Source organism: Gossypium hirsutum, chromosome A12 (genome assembly GCF_007990345.1).
Source record: "Gossypium hirsutum isolate 1008001.06 chromosome A12, Gossypium_hirsutum_v2.1, whole genome shotgun sequence".
Taxonomy (NCBI): Eukaryota; Viridiplantae; Streptophyta; class Magnoliopsida; order Malvales; family Malvaceae; genus Gossypium; species Gossypium hirsutum.
Genome location: NC_053435.1, coordinates 80,962,617 through 80,983,765, shown reverse-complemented (window position 1 = coordinate 80,983,765; position 21,149 = coordinate 80,962,617). Strand labels below are relative to the sequence as shown.

At 33.4% G+C, this 21,149-nt stretch overlaps 2 protein-coding genes across 2 annotated transcripts; one reads left to right on the top strand and one right to left on the bottom strand.

The window, feature by feature from the left end:
• Positions 1 to 14,626: 14,626 nt before the first annotated feature.
• Positions 14,627 to 16,986, top strand: LOC107923479 (heat shock cognate 70 kDa protein). Its single transcript, XM_016853679.2, has one exon. The coding sequence runs from the start codon at positions 14,879 to 14,881 to the stop codon at positions 16,817 to 16,819; it is 1,941 nt and encodes a 646-aa protein (XP_016709168.1). The 5' UTR covers positions 14,627 to 14,878; the 3' UTR covers positions 16,820 to 16,986.
• A 2,789-nt stretch (positions 16,987 to 19,775) lies between these two features.
• LOC107919455 (putative ripening-related protein 1) lies at positions 19,776 to 20,415 on the bottom strand. The gene has a single exon (XM_041082808.1). The coding sequence runs from the start codon at positions 20,365 to 20,367 to the stop codon at positions 19,876 to 19,878; it is 492 nt and encodes a 163-aa protein (XP_040938742.1). The 5' UTR covers positions 20,368 to 20,415; the 3' UTR covers positions 19,776 to 19,875.
• Positions 20,416 to 21,149: the final 734 nt, after the last annotated feature.

Here is a 21,149-nt window from a genome sequence, read left to right as displayed (position 1 = left end):
TATCAAAATAGTACTTTTGTTTGCCTCAAGTTACATCTTGGTCCATTATGTTTGAAATGTTACGTTTTAGTCAATTACGTTATCGTACTGTAACATTTTAGTCACTGAGCCTTTAATTATCATTAATAGTGTAAAGGTAAGTTGACGTGACACGTTAAATCATCATTTCAAATGAAAATTTTAGATTATATTATACAATTACTCCCTATATTTTTTCGTTTTGAACAATTTAATTATTTTCTTTTATGTTTTTTTAACTTTCTTTTTTTTCTTTATTTTCCATTCTCTTCTGCTTCTCTTTCTATTTTCCTCATTTCTCCATTTCTTTTAACGTAGAAAAACTAATTAAAAGGAAGATTAAATAGAACGTATAGGAAATACCAATACCAAAATAGAAGTATAGGGACTAGTTTTAACAAATGAAAAACATAGAAAATCTATATTAAAAAAATGGAGAAGTGAGAAAAATAGAGGGAGAAGCGGAAAAGAATAGAAAAAAAAGAAAAAAAAGTTAAAAAATATAAAAGATAAAATTAAATTATTCAAAACAAGAAAAAATAAGGACCAATTGTATAATTTAATTAAAAATTTTCATTTATTCAATTTCTTAACACCCAATGGTAAGGCCCGTTATTAGAAGGAAAGGTGAGAATAAAAGAAAAAGAACCCAATGAAGCCCCGGCCCATTAGAAGGAAAAATTAGAAAACAAAATGTCAGAAGTGGGATTTGAACCACGCCCTCTCACGAGGACCAGAACTTGGGTCTGGCGCCTTTGACCACTCGGTCATCCTGACTACTTGCTTGTAATCTTTCATATGCTATTTATTCCTTATTTCAGCTAGCAGCTATGTATGTTAATTTGAATGTGGAAGCTAACAATTCCTCGCGAAGAAATTAAGTTTGTATTTGGATAGTCTTGATAATGGTATCATTGGGGAGGAGAGGATGGTGGAGAGAAGTGCTGGTTGCGGGTTGATACAATTTAACAAATTTAGTTTGTAATATTTTTATAAATGTGTAAATGTTGAGGTTAAAATTATTGATTTTTTTATAATGAAGTCTAAATTAACAAAATATGTAAACATTGAAAAGGACCAATCCGACTAAGCATATATTTGCCTAAATTAAATACTCGAAAACAACACTAATAATACATTATCATATGAGCTTTGATTTGTAGCATATTCATCTCCAAGGCATCTACATGTCAATTTATGCTTGACAAGATTTTTATTGTCTTTAAATAATTTTTGAAATTTTAAATTGATTTCAAATTTTAAAATATTTAAATTGAATCATCAAAATATCATTATTGTATTGATTAGATTTTTCTATCAACCTTGCCATTAGTTTGAGTGTTGAATGTTAACTCAAATCTAATATGAAATATATTTAAAATATGTCAATTAAATCGCAAACATGTGTGTGCTTAATGTGTGAACTGCTTGAATTAAAAAGAAAAAAGAAAAAAAAATCTCTTAAATGTTAATAGCATTGTATATTTTTTTAACACGTCAGAATTGAGATGTCTATAAGCTTTAATCTTAACCGTTGATGTACTTTAATCTTAGAGATTTGATTTGTAAATAACTTTTAATCTTAGCCATTAATGTACTTTATTCTGTACCGTGGAATTTGGGGAGACTCAACTATAAATAGATGTCTTACCACTTCATTGAGTAATAGAATTCTTGAGAGCATTCACTCAAAACTTTCTCTCTTGTGTTTTTAACTTTTCTGTGGCTTTATTCTTATATTTCAAAGTTTGTTCATTTTTGAGTTCTTCCGCTTTGTGTTGGTGCCTTGGAGGAATTCTAGTTGAATCCTCAATTGTCGGGAGTTAGGCTAATTTAGGCATTTTTGGAGCGAAGAATTTTCCTAAGGCCGCACGGATTGCGAGATTAAAGTTCTAACCTCGTGACAGAAGGACATGATTGAGACAATACAAGAGTTTTGAGGACTCAATTAAAAAAATTTAAAATTTAATGACCAATTTAAGATCTAGAATATAATTTGGAAATGTTTAGTTTAATTAAACTTAAGATTTAAGACATAATTTTATTGCTTTAACAATATACAAAACATACAAGGTAAGACTCTTAAATTAATATTAATTTAACATTAACTTAAAACACCAAAAAATTAGAAATATTTATCCTAATACAGATAAACATTAAAAACATAGTTAAAGAGATCAATTGGGGTTTTTGGCTAATAGATAACCATTTCACTTGAATCACTTTTAGAAACTTCGAGAACCTTTCAAACTATTTTCAAGGCATAAACATTATTGTTAGGATAAGAATTGTCAAAATCATATCTCATCATAGAATCACATTTGTCAACAACCTTAACTCTCACACTTTTTCCATTTCCACAAATATTGATATACTTTAAATACCTCTTTCCGTGGTTATACCACCCGGTCGAAAGTGCCTCTACAGGATCATTATCCGAATGGTGTTGATTGTCACATTTTGATGGTCCACCGCCAACTCCACCAGCTCGAAGTTGTTAATTGTCAATGTTGCTTTTGTACTACTTGACACAAGTGGTAAAAAATTATACATCGTGTATTAGTTTCCATCCTTACAACAATTTGCGCCATTTTTAGGATTACATTGCCTCGACGGAGGATTTTTCCCTCAAATCTTTCCATTATGTAACACCCCTACTCGTATTCATCGCCGGAACAGGGTACGAGGCATTACTAAAGTTTTCTGAACCTTTTATTACTAATCAGAGTCAAATACTATTCATTTTCTGAGGTACGTTAATATGACCCTTAGTTGGGCTCTCGAAGCCTAAAACATATGTATTAAAATCGATCCAGAACTAAACCGAGACCTGAGGGACTTTTTTGCAAAATACCAAAATTTCCCTTAAATACAGGGCAACGCACTCGTGTGGACTAGGGACACGCCCGTGTTGCTAGGCCATGCCCTTCACACGGCTGAGACACATGCCCGTGTCTCTGCCTGTGTGCCTAAACCTGGGCATTTTGTTTCAAAATTTTAAAGTGCAGGGAACACTGGCCAGTTTACATGTCCATGTGCTAGCCATGTGTCTTACACGGTCTGGTCACACGCCCGTGTGCCAGGCTGTGTGGACTTTATATGAGCCTTTTATAAGAAGTTTCCAACACTGCAAATTTAAATCCACAACCAATACAACACAAGTAGCTCAACCAACACAAATTTCATACAATTATACTTAATTTACTTCAATAACATTAACCCTAAACTTATCTAATTTATAATTTTTAAATATTGTTATTTAAGTCCTTATACATGCCATATAAACTATCAAAAACAATTATAATGAAGTCTACCGGAAAATCGAGATTTTGTGACTTGAGTGTGATGATCTGATCCTTCGACCCTCTCGTCAATCTACAAAAAAAAAATAATGAACAACACAAGTAAGCTACATATAGCTTAGTAAGTTTGCCAGTTTTAAACATAAATCTTACCAAATATTTAACACATTATGTAACGCCCCCTTACCCGAGACCGTCGCTGGAGTCGAGCATGAGACATTACTAAACTTATTTTAGCATTTAAACAAGTTCAAACAATTCTAGTAGTAAACTATCCATCTACGTCACAGTCGCTAAAAAAATCATATCTTGAGTTACAAAACTCGAAATCCAATTCCGTAAATTTTTCCTGAAACTAGACTCATATATCTACTTACTAATTTTTTTCTAGAATTTTTGGTCAGGCCAATTAGTACAGTTTATTAGTAAAAGTCTCCCCTATTTTAGGGTTTTGCTACTCTGACCCCTGTGCACTACGAATCAAATTTCTTCCTGTAAAGAAACACAATGACTATTCTGTTTGTTTCAATTAAAAAATAGACTCAATAAGGAATTCATACATATGAAGTGTGAGTCCTAATTATTTATACACAATTTATGGTGAATTTCTAAAGTCAGAACAGGGAATCTAGAAATTGCTCTAACCCTGTTTCACCAAAACGTAAATATATCATAAAATACAACTCTTTTACCTATTTTTTCTCTTCCATATAAAAATAAATTCATTAAGCTTCAATTACATATTTTATTCATCAACTAATTCACTTTCTACTATTTTTGGTGTATTTTAAAAGTTGGACTACTGCTACTGTCCAAATCTGTTTTAGTATAAAATGTTGATAACTAAGTTTATAACATCTTCATTTCTTTTCTCTACAATATTTACCATCACTTCCTCTTATTTCTCTTCACTAACATATCAAAAACATACCATACTTAAGGTTTTGGTAACATTTATATAATATACCAAAATATCACTTAACAACTTAGGTACTTTCAAAATGACCAAAAGACATCCTAGGTACAATGCAATTTTCCAAAAAGATAGAAACTTCACCAATTTGAGTTTGGGGATCGGCTTGTATGCTGAATCCTTATACTTTCGTACCTAGCCTGCGCACAGAAACAAACTATACGCTGAGAATACTCTCGGTGGTATTTCTATAAACAATAGCTTAATCAACTTTAAAACATGGTAATTCAAACACATTTATTGCTATTATTCAATATCAATCATCATTTCAATAGCAGTTAATCAATCAGTACTTTAATAATCTTTACTTTATTTGCCCTTATTAACATAACTCGGACACTGACGGATACACGGATCCAACCCACACTTCCGGATAAGCACATAGTGCTTCATTAGAACAAATCCGGAACTTTAACATTTAGTACACAAAGTACTTCATCGAAACAAATCCGGAACTTTAACAGTAGTCGACACATAGTGTCTCATCGACTCAATGTCGGAATATCCCGATACTTCCAATTCCTATGACATGTCAACTATATCCGACTAGCCCGACACTGTTAATAGGGTATTCAAAATCACATTCATTTCAATATGGTAAGAATACTTACCTCATTCACATTTTCATACAATATAAATATCAAATATAACAATAACGATTAAGCTCGGTTTATAGAAATACAAGCCACTATTTATCGAATTTAATCGATATCTTCGTTCACTTTCTCTTTTCCCTTCTTTGATGATGTATCCGGTGCTACATTAGCTACGGACAATCATACAATTAAAAATCATCAATATACTAATTCATAAAACACATTTTCACTTTCTATCAAACTTTTACAAAATTCCAATTTCGTCCTTTTCCTATTACTGATCTTTTTTTTTTAACTAAATCATCATATTTCCATATAATCAACTCATTAACAATTTCAAGCTCATAAAAAAATCATCATAAAACATAAATTTTGAGCTCTATACAAATTAGTCCCTAGTTAAACCTAACTTAAAAATTCCTTTAACAAATCACTTCTAACTTCAATTTCTATCAATTTAACCCATAAAACCTCAATTTATTCAACTAAATCAATATCTAAAAATTCTCTATTTTTTTTTCTTCATTTTAACCTCATACATGTAGGACTTTGAATTAGGCATCCATAAACATAAAAATCACAAGAAAATGAGCTAAAACAACTTACCAATCAAGCTTTAGGGCCTTAATCCTCAAATTTTCCCTTTTCTTTTTCTTTCTTTCTTTCTCACGTTTACTCTCTGTAACTCTTTCTATCTTTTTTTTTTCATTTCCTTTATTCATAAATTTATATTCAATATAATAATATTGATAATGTAATATTATTTTAATAAAATAACTTAATCTATAAGAAAAACTACTTTAACACATTTAAAATTTTTACCATCTATTACACATGTTATACAATCTTAACACACACATGTCACTTAGGGTCTAATTGCTAGATTAGTCTCTTTACTAATCTTTAATCTATAATTAAACTTTTATACCTTATGCAATTTAGTCCTTATTCTAAATTCAAGCTACTTAACTTAATCAAACATTAATCAACCACTCAACTATAATTCATAAATATTTCTAATAAATATTCATGAATTAATTTCCCGGAAACAATACTCAAGACTCGATTTTCGATACGTAACTTTCGGTTCATTACACATTATAATCAAATCAAAGGGACATATCATTAGTTAACATTTATCCTGTCAACCACAACTCATTTGATAAAGTCACTTAATGAAGCTCAATAATAACAATAATAATATTACTCACATTCTTTCGCACATGATCCACTGTTGTTGGGAATTATCCATATTTATGGAAAATCAAAGATATGGGTATCAAATAATAGAAAGTCAAAGATATGGGTATCAAATATTGGAAAGTCAAAGATATGGGTATCGAGATATTGGCATAATAAAATCTGAATATTTGCAATATATGGTCCCTAATTGTAAAGTGACTTTGCAAGTTGATCCTTGAACCTCAACTATAAATAGGCATAACCATCTCTCATTCTGTATCTCAAACTTGCCATTCTCTACTTAAGGCATTATTTTCTCTCTCTCTCTTTGTAAATTCTCACTTGTATTTTGGAGTGAAATATATTTGGTAGTGCCCGAGGACGTAGGCAAAATTTGCTGAACCTCGTTAAATTCTTGTGTTCTTTATTGTATTATTCTGCATGAATTGTGTGTGTGATTGTAGTGATTTATTGTGCTATTAAATTACGATTGAGGGATATTCTGGCTAGGAAAGACCTGGTACTTAAGCGATCCTTGTGATCCACCTCTCTTTCCTGGGAATTGAACTTAGTGTGATTTTTTAGTACAATAATTTTACTCTTTTACACGCTTCCGCACAACAATTGGTATCAGAGCTAGATTCGTACTTGGGCAATACGATCGTTCACGGCACTGTTCACGTACTGTAGTTGGGATTGAGGAGAAAAAAATGGAAAAGTCATCGTCAAAGACTACTGTGACCAATGCGAAATTTGAAGTAGAGAAATTTGATGGTACCAATAATTTTGGTATGTGGCAATGTGAGATCCTGGATGTCTTATGTCAGCAAGAGCTGGATATAGCCCTTGAAGAAAAACCTGACAAGATGGATGACAAGGAGTGGGCCAAGATCAATAGACAGGCATGTGGAACAATTCGCCTATGTTTGGCCAAAGAGCAGAAGTATTCTGTCATGAGGGAGACATCAGCGAAGAAGTTGTGGGATACACTGGAAGAAAAGTTTCTAACAAAAAGTCTTGAAAATAGGCTTTATATGAAAAAGAAACTTTATCGATTCACGTATGCACCCGGTATGTCGATGAATGATCATGTGAACTCATTCAATAAAATTTTAGCAGACTTGCTAAATTTGGATGAGAAATTTGAAGATGAAGACAAGGCATTACTGTTGTTGAATTCTCTTCCTGATAAATATGATCATCTTACCACCACATTGCTTCATGGGAAGGATACAATCACATTTGATGTAGTCTGTAGTGCGTTGTATAGATCTGAGACTCGAAAGAAATATAAAAAAGATCACAGAGATACAACTACAGAAGTCTTAACAGTAAGAAGTCGTTCGCGCAGCAGCAAATCTGGTAGAAGGGGAAAGTCCAAAGGGAGACCCGCCAAAGATGAATGTGCCTTTTGCCGTGAAAAAGGGCATTGGAAAAAGAATTGTCCTAAGCTACAAAAGGGCAAGGCTATTTCTAATGCATGTGTAGCGGAGCATGATGAGGAGTCAGACTTTAGCTTGGTTGGCATGGCAATGGCATGTCAAACGGATGAGTGGATTTTGGATTCAGGATGTACTTACCATATGTGTCCTAATAAGGACTGGTTTTCTAGTCTTAAAGAGCTAGAAGGTGGAATTGTTCTTATGGGAAATGATAGTGCTTGTAAGACAATGGGAGTGGGTACAGTCCAATTGAAGAATCACGACGGCTCAATCCAAGTCTTGACAGATGTTCGCTACGTAACTAACCTGAGGAAAAAATCTCATCTCCTTAGGTGCCCTAGAATCTAAAGGGCTCACAATCACTTTGAGAGATGGATTACTAAAAGTAGTAGCTGGGCAACTGACGGTGATGAAAGGCACAAGAAGAAATAACTTGTATTTTTTAAATGGAAGTACAGTTATTGGATCAACATCAACAGTTTCTACAAAAGATGTAGATTCAGAGGCTACCAGATTATGGCATATGCGATTGGGACATGCTGGTGAAAAAGCTTTGCAGACATTGGTGAAACAAGGCTTATTGAAAGGTGCAAATTCTTGCGAAATGGAATTTTGTGAACATTGTGTTCTGGGCAAGCAGAAGAGGGTAAAATTTGGTCCAGCAATTCACAATACGAAAGGAATTCTGGACTACGTTCACAGTGATGTGTGGGGACCTACCAAAGTAGCTTTTTTGGGAGGTATGCACTATTTTGTTACTTTTGTTGATGATTATTCAAGAAAAGTATGGGTGTATCTAATGAAAAGAAAAAGTGAAGTTTTGGATGCATTTCTGAAATGGAAGAAGATGGTGGAGACTCAGACTGGTCGAAAGGTCAAACGACTTCGATCAGATAATGGTACTGAGTACAAAAACGATCCATTTCTACAAGTATGCCAAGATGAGGGCATTGTGCGACACTTCACTGTTCGGGATACACCACAACAGAATGGGGTGCCAGAACGTATGAATCGGACTATACTGGAGAAAGTTCGATGTATGTTGTCCAATGCTGGATTGGGCAAAGAATTTTGGGCTGAGGCAGTTACATATGCGTGCCATCTAATTAATCGATTGCCATCAGCTGCAATAAATGGAAAAACTCCTATGGAGATGTGGACTGGTAAATCTGCTACTGATTATGATTCTTTGCATGTATTTGGTTCCACTGTATATTATCATGTAAAAGAATCTAAGTTAGACCCAAGAGCAAAAAAAGCATTATTCTTGGGTATAACTGATGGAGTAAAAGGATATCGTCTCTGGTGTCCTGATACAAGGAAGATTGTTTTCAGTTGAGATGTGACTTTTGATGAATCAACCATGTTGAAGTACAAGGATTCACAAAAGGATGACAAAACCAGTAGTACTTTGCAGCAGGTGGAGCTTGAAAAGGTTAACGATGATCCAGCTAATATTGAAGGGACAAATGATGAAGAGGTTCCTACCCAAAAATCTCTACAGCAACAAGATTCAATTGCATATAGAAGGCCAAGAAGAGAGATTCGTAAGCCTGCTCGCTTTGATGATATAGTGGCCTATGCACTTCCAATTACAGATGATGATGTTCCTTCTACTTACACAGAAGTAATAAGTAACCCTGATGGTGTAAAGTGGAAGCAAGCAATGAATGAAGAAATGCAGTCTCTTCATAAAAATAAGACCTGGGAGTTAGTGACACTACCCAAGGGAAAGAAGGCAATTGGATGCAAATGGGTATATGCAAAGAAGGAAGGATTTCCTGATAAAAATGAAATTCGATACAAGGCTAGATTAGTAGCAAAGGGTTACGCTCAGAAAGAAGGAATAGACTACAATGAAGTGTTTTCTCCAGTTGTGAAGCATTCGTCTATTTGGATTTTGCTAGCCTTGGTTGCGCAATATGATCTTGAACTAGTTCAGCTTGATGTGAAGACCGCGTTTTTACACGGTGATTTGGAAGAGGAAATCTATATGACTCAGCCAGATGGATTCAAGGTTGCTGGAAAAGAAAATTGGGTTTGCAAACTGACAAAGTCGCTTTATGGATTGAAGCAATCTCCGAGGCAGTGGTACAAGCGATTTGATCAGTTCATGAAAGGGCAAAGGTACACAAGAAGTAAATTTGATCATTGCGTGTATTTTCAGAAGCTACAAGAAGGATTTTTCGTATACTTGCTCTTATATGTTGATGATATGTTGATAGCATCTAAGAGTAAAGTTGAAATTGAGAGATTGAAGACTCAACTCAACCTTGAGTTTGAGATGAAAGATCTAGGTGAAGCTAAGAAGATCCTTGGCATGGAAATATGTAGGGATAGAGCTCATGGCAGAGTTAGTTTATCTCAGAAGCAATATTTAAAGAAGATACTACAGAAGTTTGGCATGAACGAGCAGACTAAAGCTGTAAGTACCCCGTTGGCTTCTCATTTCAAGCTTTCTGCACAACTATCTCCTTCGACAAATACGGAACAAGAATACATGTTACAAGTTCCGTATCCTAATGCAGTAGGTAGCTTGATGTATGCAATGGTGTGTACAAGACCCGACATTTCACAGGTAGTTAGTATAGTGAGCAGGTATATGCATAATCCTGGAAAAGGACATTGGCAAGCTGTGAAATGGATTCTACGGTATATTCATAAGACCATGGATATTGGATTACTGTTTAAGCAGGATACTACACTTGGTAAAGGTGTTGTTGGGTACGTTGATTCTGATTATGCCGGTGATTTGGACAAACGAAGATCAACCACTGGTTATGTGTTTACTCTTGCTGGAGGACCAATAAGTTGGAAGTCTACACTGCAGTCTATAGTTGCGTTGTCAACCACAGAAGCTGAATACATGGCTGTAACAGAGGCTGTAAAGGAAGCTATTTGGTTACAAGGTATGGTTAAAACCTTGGGATTGGTCCAGGAGCATATTAATGTGTATTGTGATAGTCAAAGTGCTATTCATTTAGCAAAGAATCAAGTCTATCATGCACGTACAAAGCATATCGATGTACGTTTCCACTTTGTGCGGGAAATTATTGATGAGGGAAAAATTCACCTTCAGAAGATTAAGACTGCAGATAATCCCGCAGATATGATGACCAAGGTGGTAACAACAATCAAGTTCGAACATTATTTGAACTTGATCAATATTCTGCATGTTTAACAGTTGAAGAAGGCACTATCAAGTGTTGTTGACAAAGGCAGAGAGAATTGTGTGAAGATAAGATTACTCGAATCAAATCTTCAAGGTGGAGATTGTTGGGAATTATCCATATTTATGGAAAATCAAAGATATGGGTATCAAATAATAGAAAGTCAAAGATATGGGTATCAAATATTGGAAAGTCAAAGATATGGGTATCAAATATTGGAAAGTCAAAGATATGGGTATCGAGATATTGGCATAATAAAATCTAAATATTTGCAATATATGGTCCCTAATTGTAAAGTGACTTTGCAAGTTGATCCCTGAACCTCAACTATAAATAGGCATAACCATCTCTCATTCTGTATCTCAAACTTGCCATTCTCTACTTAAGGCATTGTTTTCTCTCTCTCTTTTTGTAAATTCTCACTTGTATTTTGGAGTAAAATATATTTGGTAGTGCCTGAGGACGTAGGCAAAATTTGCTGAACCTCGTTAAATTCTTGTGTTCTTTATTGTATTATTCTGCATGAATTGTGTGTGTGATTGTAGTGATTTATTGTGCTATTAAATTACGATTGAGGGATATTCTGGCTAGGAAAGACCTGGTACTTAAGCGATCCTTGTGATCCACCTCTCTTTCCTGGGAATTGAACTTAGTGTGATTTTTTAGTACAATAATTTTACTCTTTTACACGCTTCCGCACAACAACTGACTACTTACCAACTTGTCCATTCAAGGAACAATTTACGGATTTGAGTACATCGTGATCTGAAGCCCGGAGGCTAACTGAAGCACATAAGTGCTAAACGGAAACCTGAAAGGGTTAAACGGAAGCTTATAAGAGCTAAATGGAAACTCATAAGGGTTAAATGGAAGCTTATAAGAGCTGAACTGAAACCCGTAAGGGTTAACTGAAACTCATATGAGTTAACGGAAGCTCGTGAGAGCTAAATGGAAAGCGAACACTAGAATTAGTAACAAATGCTGAATCTCAGTTTACTTGGGTAATTCACTGTCAATTCATCTTTTTCATTGAACGATCGTACTCATTTCCCACATTCCGTTTCTCCGTAATACTCGATTCAATTTCATAGCTTTAGCACATGATTTTCTTATTTTTAACAATTAATATGAATAAATAATCATTATCATTCAGAAACAATTTAAATTATTGATAATTTAACCGTACGAACTTACCCGGAATGATTTGCAGTAGTCGTAGAAATTTCAAAGACTATTCGGCCACTTTATCCTTTCCTTGTTTATCTTCAATTTCTTGATCTATAATATAAAATTATTCATTTATCAGCATCTAATTTCATTCTAATTTACTTCACAATTTATGCCCCTCAATTTTTGAAATTGCACATTCACCCTAAATTTTACTTACAATTTAGTCCCTGCTCAATTAACCCTTCAATTGAGCTGATTTTTCTCAATTAACACTTTATTCTATCACTTTAAACTACTTCACAACCCTTGGAAATCATAATTTCAGCACTAAACCTTAATTCCAAACTTTTTTGACAATTAGGTCTTAAAAATCAATTTCTACTAAAATCACTTAATAAATCCTTCATATAATAAAATAAAAAATTCAAATCCATGGTAAATCATCATAAACTTACAGCACTCAACCATTATGACTTTCAATTTCTCCCATAAATTTAAAAACTAATGAATTCAATAAGTGGACCTAATTGTAAAAATCTCAAAACTACAAAAATTACTAGAAAAGGCAAGAAATAAACTCACATGTAGCAAAATTATGAAAAAACAGGTTGGATAAGCTCTTCTATGGCGTTTTTGGCTGTCAATTTTGAAGAATTGTCTAGATTTCTCTTTTAATTGATATTTTATTTTTTTAATTTGGCAAAATTTACAATTTTGCCCTTATTTCACCTAATTTCAGATTTTTTTTCTTGCTTATGCCGCCTCATCCATTCCCTTTAGGCTAAATTTCCTTTTAAGTCCCCCTCATTTAACACTTGAGCTATTTAATCATTTTAGCAAGTTTTACACCTTTTTCAATTTTGTCCTTTTTAATTAATTAACTATCCAAACATTAAAATTTTCTAACGAAACTTTACTAATACCTCAATGACACTCTATAAATATTTATAAAAAAATTTACGGCTCATTTTATGAAATCGAGGTCTCGATACCTCGTTTCTGAAACTAATTAACTTAATAATTCTTTTAAAACACAAAATTCACTAATTCAAGAATATTTCTAAAATCATAATTTAATTCATAAATTATAATTAATAAAATTTTTCAAACTCACTTTTCTGATTTAATAATCTCGAATCACTATTTCTAACACCACTGAAAATTGGGCTGTTACACACTAGGCCTGCATGTTTGAGCTCCAACACTTGTAAAAAAATAAAGAACGTAAAGGAGAATTATTTTCCCTCTTATCAAATTACATATTGGATTAGTTTTTATGTATAGTTTTGATATTTATCCTAAAAAAGTTTAGGTACCAATTTGAACCTTGATGCTAAATTTAAGTACAAAATTGTATATTTACCCAAATAGCTAATATAGAAGGAAACTTGGACCTTTTGGACATGGCTCCTTGGGCCTGAAAGTCTTCTTACAACAAACAAGTCAAACCGTGAAAAAGGATCCAATAAGTATTAGAAGAAGGTTAATATCTATGGTTAGTCCTTATATTTTAACATAATTTAAAATTTAGTCCTTGTACTTAGAAAGTTAAAATATATTCCTCCTATTTTTTTATTTAAAAATCTCAGTCCAGTCATTAAAATTGAAAATTTTTTCTATCAAATTTGTCAACTTAAAAGTTTGATTAAACTATCCTCATATGACATGACATATGATTGATAGAATATAAATATGTTGACAAATTTTGACAAAAATTACAGACGACAATAATGATTAAATTAGGATTTTTAAATTGAAAATATAGGAAGATTTAATTATTATGTTTTAAAGTATAGGAACCAAATCTCAAATTCTATATAAGTATAGATACTAACAACACATTTTAAATAAAAAAAAGGTTAAATCACTTTTTAGGGTTTGAACTTGGCAACTTTTCCCATTTTGGAGCCTGAATTTTTTTCATTCAAATTAGACCCTAAACTTGGCAACTGTTCTCATATTGGAGCTTGAACTTTTTTTTTGGTCCAAGTTAATTCTTGAAAATTAGACCTGTCCCAAGGTTGGGTAGCCCACTCGGCCCGATAGACCCAACCCAACTAAGGTCGAGCTTGGATAATGATTTTTACACATCGAGTCGGCCTGGCCAGACCCAAATTCAATTTAAATAATAAAAAATATTTTAAAATTTAAATTTATTTATAAAAATATATAAAATATCAAATAAAGTATTTTATTTTATTTTTTTATTTTTTAATAGTAAAATGGGCTTTTGGGTGAGACAGGTCGACCTAAAAACGAGCCTAAGCTTAAAAATATTTTTAAAATAGAATACATCTCTATTAAAAACCTTAAAGTTCAAATATAATGTAAGAATAATTATGGGTTTTGTGTATCAAAAATGAAATATTTGTAAATCCTAAACAAAATAAATTTAAACTCTAATGGGAGGGATACCACATTCAGATTCTAGTGTAAGAATAATTATTATGCTGAGTTGCAAACTTTGGTTTAACCTATTAAATCACCATAAACATAGGAAAGGATTGTATGAAACAGTGACGTCACGTCATCTGTATTCCTTTCCAATAGTTTTATGTCACATCAGTACTCTTCTCTTGAAAAAAATCAAATCTAAATTAAAATATTAAAATTCAGAATAAAATCTTAAAATTCAGAATAAAAATACTAATGTGGCATAAAACTATTAAAAATAATAGAAATGACGTGGTGTCAGTTGGCATCATTTCGTACAATCATTTCTCCCTTAAACATTTACGTTTGAACTAAATAGTCTTATTGGGTTCCAGTAATTCCAGAATTCTCCAGCTTTATCACCCTGACCTGGGCTGTCTTCTTTCGTTTCTTCTTCAAATCTCCATTACTTTCTACATTTCTCTGCTAATTTCTTGCTTATTCCCATCGTTTCATGTATAAAATACCACCCCTCTTCCCCATTAGCTCTTCAACCAGAAATATTCAGCAGACCCAAGTTGACTAAACAAAAAGAATCTCTCAAAACCATTCAGTTTTGTTTCTTCTTGTACCTACTGTTTGTTTATCAACAATGGCGGCCAAAGCCGAAGGAAAAGCAATCGGGATTGATCTTGGAACCACGTACAGTTGTGTTGGGGTGTGGCAAAATGATCGAGTGGAGATAATAGCCAACGATCAAGGCAACCGCACCACTCCTTCTTACGTTGCCTTCACTGACACCGAGCGGCTCATTGGTGATGCAGCCAAGAACCAAGTCGCTATGAACCCTTCAAACACTGTGTTCGATGCTAAACGTCTTATTGGTCGTCGGTTCACTGACCCATCAGTGCAAAGCGATATGAAGCATTGGCCATTCAAGGTGGTTGCTGGTCCTGGTGATAAGCCAATGATCGTGGTTACTTATAAAGGTGAAGAGAAACAGTTTGCTGCAGAAGAGATATCTTCAATGGTGTTGACTAAAATGAAGGAGGTTGCTGAGGCTTATTTGGGTCAAACTGTGAAAAATGCTGTTATTACAGTCCCTGCTTATTTCAATGATTCACAAAGACAAGCTACAAAGGATGCTGGTGCCATTGCTGGACTTAATGTTTTAAGGATCATCAATGAACCAACTGCTGCTGCTATTGCTTATGGTTTGGATAAGAAAGGTTCGAAATCTGGTGAAAAAAATGTTTTGATCTTTGATCTCGGTGGGGGTACTTTTGATGTTTCATTGTTGACGATTGAAGAAGGGATCTTTGAAGTTAAAGCCACCGCCGGTGATACTCATCTCGGCGGCGAGGATTTTGATAATAGGTTGGTGAATCATTTTGTACAAGAGTTTAAAAGGAAGCATAAGAAGGATATTAGTAGTAATGCAAGGGCGTTGAGACGGCTAAGGACTGCTTGTGAAAGGGCGAAGCGGACATTGTCATCTACTGCTCAGACCACCATTGAAATTGATTCGTTATATGAAGGTATTGATTTTTATTCCACTATTACAAGAGCTAGGTTTGAAGAACTGAACATGGATTTGTTTAGGAAATGTATGGAACCTGTTGAGAAATGTCTTAAAGATTCTAAACTTGATAAGAGTCGAGTTAACGAGGTTGTTCTTGTCGGTGGGTCGACAAGGATTCCTAAAGTTCAACAACTTTTACAAGATTTCTTCAATGGTAAGGAACTTTGTAAGAGTATAAATCCTGATGAAGCAGTTGCTTATGGTGCTGCTGTCCAAGCTGCTATTTTAAGTGGCGAAGGGGATGATAAAGTACAAGATTTGCTTCTTCTTGATGTTACACCTCTTAGTCTTGGTATTGAAACTGCCGGCGGTGTGATGACGGTGTTGATTCCGAGGAATACAACGATTCCGACTAAAAAGGAACAGATTTTTTCTACTTATGCTGATAATCAACCGGGGGTTTTGATTCAAGTGTATGAAGGTGAAAGGGCAAGAACTAACGACAATAACTTGCTCGGTAAATTTGAGCTGACCGGTATCCCACCGGCACCGAGAGGTGTGCCGCAGATCAATGTCTGTTTCGACATTGATGCAAATGGGATTTTGAACGTGTCTGCAGAAGACAAGACAGCAGGAGTGAAGAACAAGATCACAATAACTAATGATAAAGGAAGATTAAGTAAAGAAGAGATTGAAAGAATGGTACAAGAAGCAGAGAGGTATAAAGCTGAGGATGAACAAGTGAAGAAGAAGGTTGAAGCTAAGAATGCACTTGAGAATTATGCTTATAATATGAGGAACACCATTAAAGATGACAAGGTTGCTGGGAAGCTTGATCCATCAGATAAAGGGAAGATGGAGAAAGCCATTGATGAAACCATTGAATGGCTTGATAGGAACCAATTGGCTGAGGTTGATGAATTGGAAGACAAATTGAACGAACTTGAAGGATTATGCAATTCCATTATTGCTAAGATGTACCAAGGTGGTGGTGATGATGTGCCCATGGGTGGTGCTCGGACTGGCTCTGGAGGCTCCGGTGCAGGACCCAAGGTTGAAGAAGTGGATTAATTCTAGTTTACACCTTGTCATGCACATGAAATTTGATGGTGTTTTACCTCTGTTTTCCATTGGTTGTATGCATGTATGTATCTATCTTTGGAGGTGACTTTGAGAGACTAATAAAACGAATCATTGTAGATGTAAAAGCTTTTGCAACCAGTCTAATGGTAAAATAATAAAATAGCCCCTAAATTATATTCTAATTATCAGATTGACCTTAATTTTTTTAGAATAATTTCAAATTTCTCTCTTCACGTTTATATTTTTTTTGTCAATCTTATTTGGAGTTACTGCTCTTGTTCACTTGTACGGAGCTTTGAAAGATTCCTATTGATTAAAAAAAAACTCACAAATGAAACGAGGTTAAATTTTAATGATAGTCTTTGTATTTATCAAATTTGTGGATTTAATCCTTCTGTTTTTATACTATTTTGTTAGCTCCATTTAAAAATTAAGTATAACCACAAATTAAACCCTCAACTTTTATAATATATTTTTTTTCCAATTTGGCCCCAACTCTTTTTCTATTTGGTCCTTACCTTCTATGTTTTGTCAAATTAAACAAATTCTACTAAAATTTAATAAGATTGTTAGAAATTACACAAGATATTGATGTGGTTGACCGTGTGGCGGTCTACATATATTTCATAGTTATCATGTCATTATTTTATTTTATAAAATTATAAATTACAAAATTAAAAAAAAAAGTAAAAACTATTCAAAATTTTTAAAATAATTAAAAAAACTTTTAAAGTATATAAAATTATTCCATCTACTATTGGAATTATTCATTTTTTAATCTTTTGGGAAATTTTTTTCCTTAGCACTATTTTACATGTCATTATTTAGTTGTTTTGTTATATATGGGTACAAATTAATATATGCATATGACAGGTCATTTGACTAAAAAAATTAAACCAAAAGAATGCTTTGAGTTGTTGGCAAGGGTTTAAGTTTTAGTTTGATACCTATATTTTAATGTGTACTGCCACATAATAGTCAAATAATGACATATGAAAATAATAAAAAGCGATTTTAATAATAAAGTGATCAAATTTATGTAAGTTTTACAATTTCTTTTTTCTTTTTAATCTTCTTTAATTTTGAAGAGTTTTCATATAGTTGATGATTTTAGAAAGATTTTATATTTTAATCAAATTCATTGCATTTATAGCATTGAACAACCTTTTTCTTTGGCCGTAAATTTCCCTACTTTATGTGAGTCTTCATTAATCCACTAAAATTTAATTTTACTCTCTTCTTAGAGAATCTCGTTATGGTATACATGAGCTAACATAATTGCTCCTTGATATCATCAATAGCCTCTGTTGTTTGTTTTACTATTGAAACAACCTTTTGAACATCGACAGCAATGTTCTTTTTGAGTCTCATTTTGTTACGTGTTGCTTCCTTTAAATTCAACTCAAAGGTTTTAAATGAACCAATTAACACATCCAACTCAAAGAGTGGTGATATCCTTTGCTTCCTCAGTTGTTGCAACCTTGATTGCAAAGTGTTTTGACAAAGACCTTAGAAATTTTCTCACTAATTTTTTTAGAAAAAAAAATGTCCAATAAGACAGAAAGCCTTATTAGAGATATCACATAACCTAGCATAAAATTCAGAAATAGACTCATATTCATGCATTCTTAGATTTTCTAAACTGCTGGTTAAAAATTAAAGTTTTGTCATGCGCACAGTATTATTTCCTTTATGTTGGTTTTGCAAGATTGTCCATTCCTCCTTAGCAGATTCACACACAAAAATGACTTTAAGTTACTTCAAGTCAACTACACTGAATATGACATTTAGAGCTTGTGAATTTCCATGAGCAGCTTTTTTTCATATTTAGCAACGAATTTTCTTCTTTCTTTGGGATATATGTTGCCATCAGTAACAGTCACAATAAGTTAGTTTGATATTTTTTGAACCAAGTAGCAACAAGGTCAAGTAATTGAACTACGTTCCTTTATGGATTTTATGGTTACAAATCGAATTGAGGATCACGTTTAAACAACTCTTGATGCCCACTTTGATACCAATTGGAAAAGCACAAGTTAGTTTGCTCCTTGTCTCAATAATGTCCTAACTGACATTCAGACAAAAGTTAGAACTGTCCTAACTCAATATCTCAACTGATGTTCAGACAAAAGTTGGAAGAAGATAATTTAAAGTAAGCAATAAAAGAATGAGGAATAGGTGGATCAACAATCCTACATTTGTAGAGCCTTACTCAATGAATGATTTCATTCAACAATCATTCAAATCACTCATCGTTCGGATTAATAATTACCACAATTGTTACAATCCACTCACTTACAAATTTCAATAACTCTCTAATAAAATGCTTAATACAAAAGTGCAAAAGTACAAATCAAAATATCAATAAAACACTCTGCAAAAGCACCCAAAATGCACTCGATAGCCACCCAAGATGTAGCTTACCAGCAACCTGTATATAGGCTAATACAAAAACTCTTCAAGCATCTTTTTTATAAGCTTAAAACAATCAGTTAATAGTTGAATTTATCTCTTGAATTATATTGAATATTTATCTCATAACTTTCTTCATATCCAAGTAAAACAGCTAGTTTGATCTCCAAATAAAATGATAAAGTATGAGATGATGAAATTGATCCTTCCTCCTCTTCCTTTCCAAATTCGATCAACATCATTAAGGATAGAACAAAGCATGGCCTAGGGATCATTTGCTGATAGTGTAACACATCATGAAGATTAAAGTAAAAAATGTCAATTTTATATTGCACATAGTCTATCCTAAAGGCAGGTCTAGACTATTGTCTAAGGGTTTGTCCAGACAGTTGCTCAAACAAGGGATAGAACATGGTAACAAAACAAGCAGATCAAAGAATTGTTTGAATATAAGGAGAAACTTTAGAGATGGTATAGCCAAGGTCCCAACACAAAATATTATTGTTTCAACATTTTATAAAACATAAAATGTATGATTTTTTACATTATTATTAATTTTAACGTTATAAATCATAAAACATACGAAGTTTTTATTCAACTGCAAACGGAAATTAAAAATATGGTCAAAGAGATCAATCGGTGTCCGACCAGTAGATATCCATTAAGCCCCAATCATTTTCAGGAACTCCAAGAGCTTTCCAAACTGCTTTCGAGGCATCAACAAGGTTGTTAGGACAAGGAGGCTGGTAACCATGTTCCGAATCACATCCCCTTGTAGAATCACATTCATCCACGACTTTAGCCTTAACGCTTTTTCCATTTCCATGGATTTTGATATACTTCAAACACCTCTTTTTGTTGTTAAACCACCCGGTCGAAAGTGCCACTACAGGTTCATCATCCGAATGGTAATGGTTGTCACATTCCGATGGTCCGCCTCCATCTCCACCAGCTGCGAAGCTGTTAATTGTCAACTTTGCTTTTGTATGGCTCGACACAGGCGGTGAACATTTATACGTTGTGTAAAACTTTCCGTCTTCACAACAATTATCTTCGCATTGCCCTGGTGGAGGCTTTTTCCCTCTAAGCTTGCCACTGGATTTGCAAGTATTTGCTTCAACCATCAAACAATCTATGATAATTAAAACAAAGCAAATGAAAAGAAAAACAGTGGGAAATCCCTTGATAATATTCATCTTGAATTTCTTTTGTTATATCTTTGTTGATTGGTGCCAAAGAACATGAGGATGTGGGGGTTTTATATAGAAAACAATCCTCACAATTTTAAAGTAATTTTTATCAAAAGTATCGCAAGTAGGTAAACAATGTGTCACTAAGGGTTAAAATTTGCCTCATTTACGTGGTTAGAATCATAACAAAGTTAAAACATCAATAAATCTTGTTTTTAATATAACAATGTTCAACAATATGCCTGCACGTATATAAGTAACAAGGCTCATTTCTTGTTTCTATGTTAAGTTTGGAATTTTTTTAAAATTTTAAGCAAGTGAATTAGGAGAAATTATTTTATGATTCTCATCAATTAGATCTCTTTATGGCTCGAGGTCATTCGGTTCAGTTCGAAGGTCTGCTTGAAAAGTGAGAGGATCTTGGTAAAAATATATACCTTAAAAATGGACTTGAGCAAAAAAATAATGCCCGCTTTGAAAACGGGTCAGGCCTCGGGTAAAACTTTTTTAGGCCGAGCCCTGCCCGAATTTGCAACAAAAAAAAAAGAACTGTTGTTTTTTTGTTGTAGCTATTTTTTACCGTTTTGCTATTATTTTCTTGTTGTTTTCTCACTATTTTACTAAAATTTCACTATTATGTTGCTACTATTTTGTTGTTATTGTTTAACTCTTGTTTTATTGTTAATTTTGCTACTATTTTAGAGGCATTTACTTGT

Coding starts and splice junctions, on each gene's coding strand:
- LOC107923479 (XM_016853679.2), top strand. CDS start 14,879: ATGGCGGCCAAAGCCGAAGGAAAAGCAATCGGGATTGATCTTGGAACC.
- LOC107919455 (XM_041082808.1), bottom strand. CDS start 20,367: ATGGTTGAAGCAAATACTTGCAAATCCAGTGGCAAGCTTAGAGGGAAA.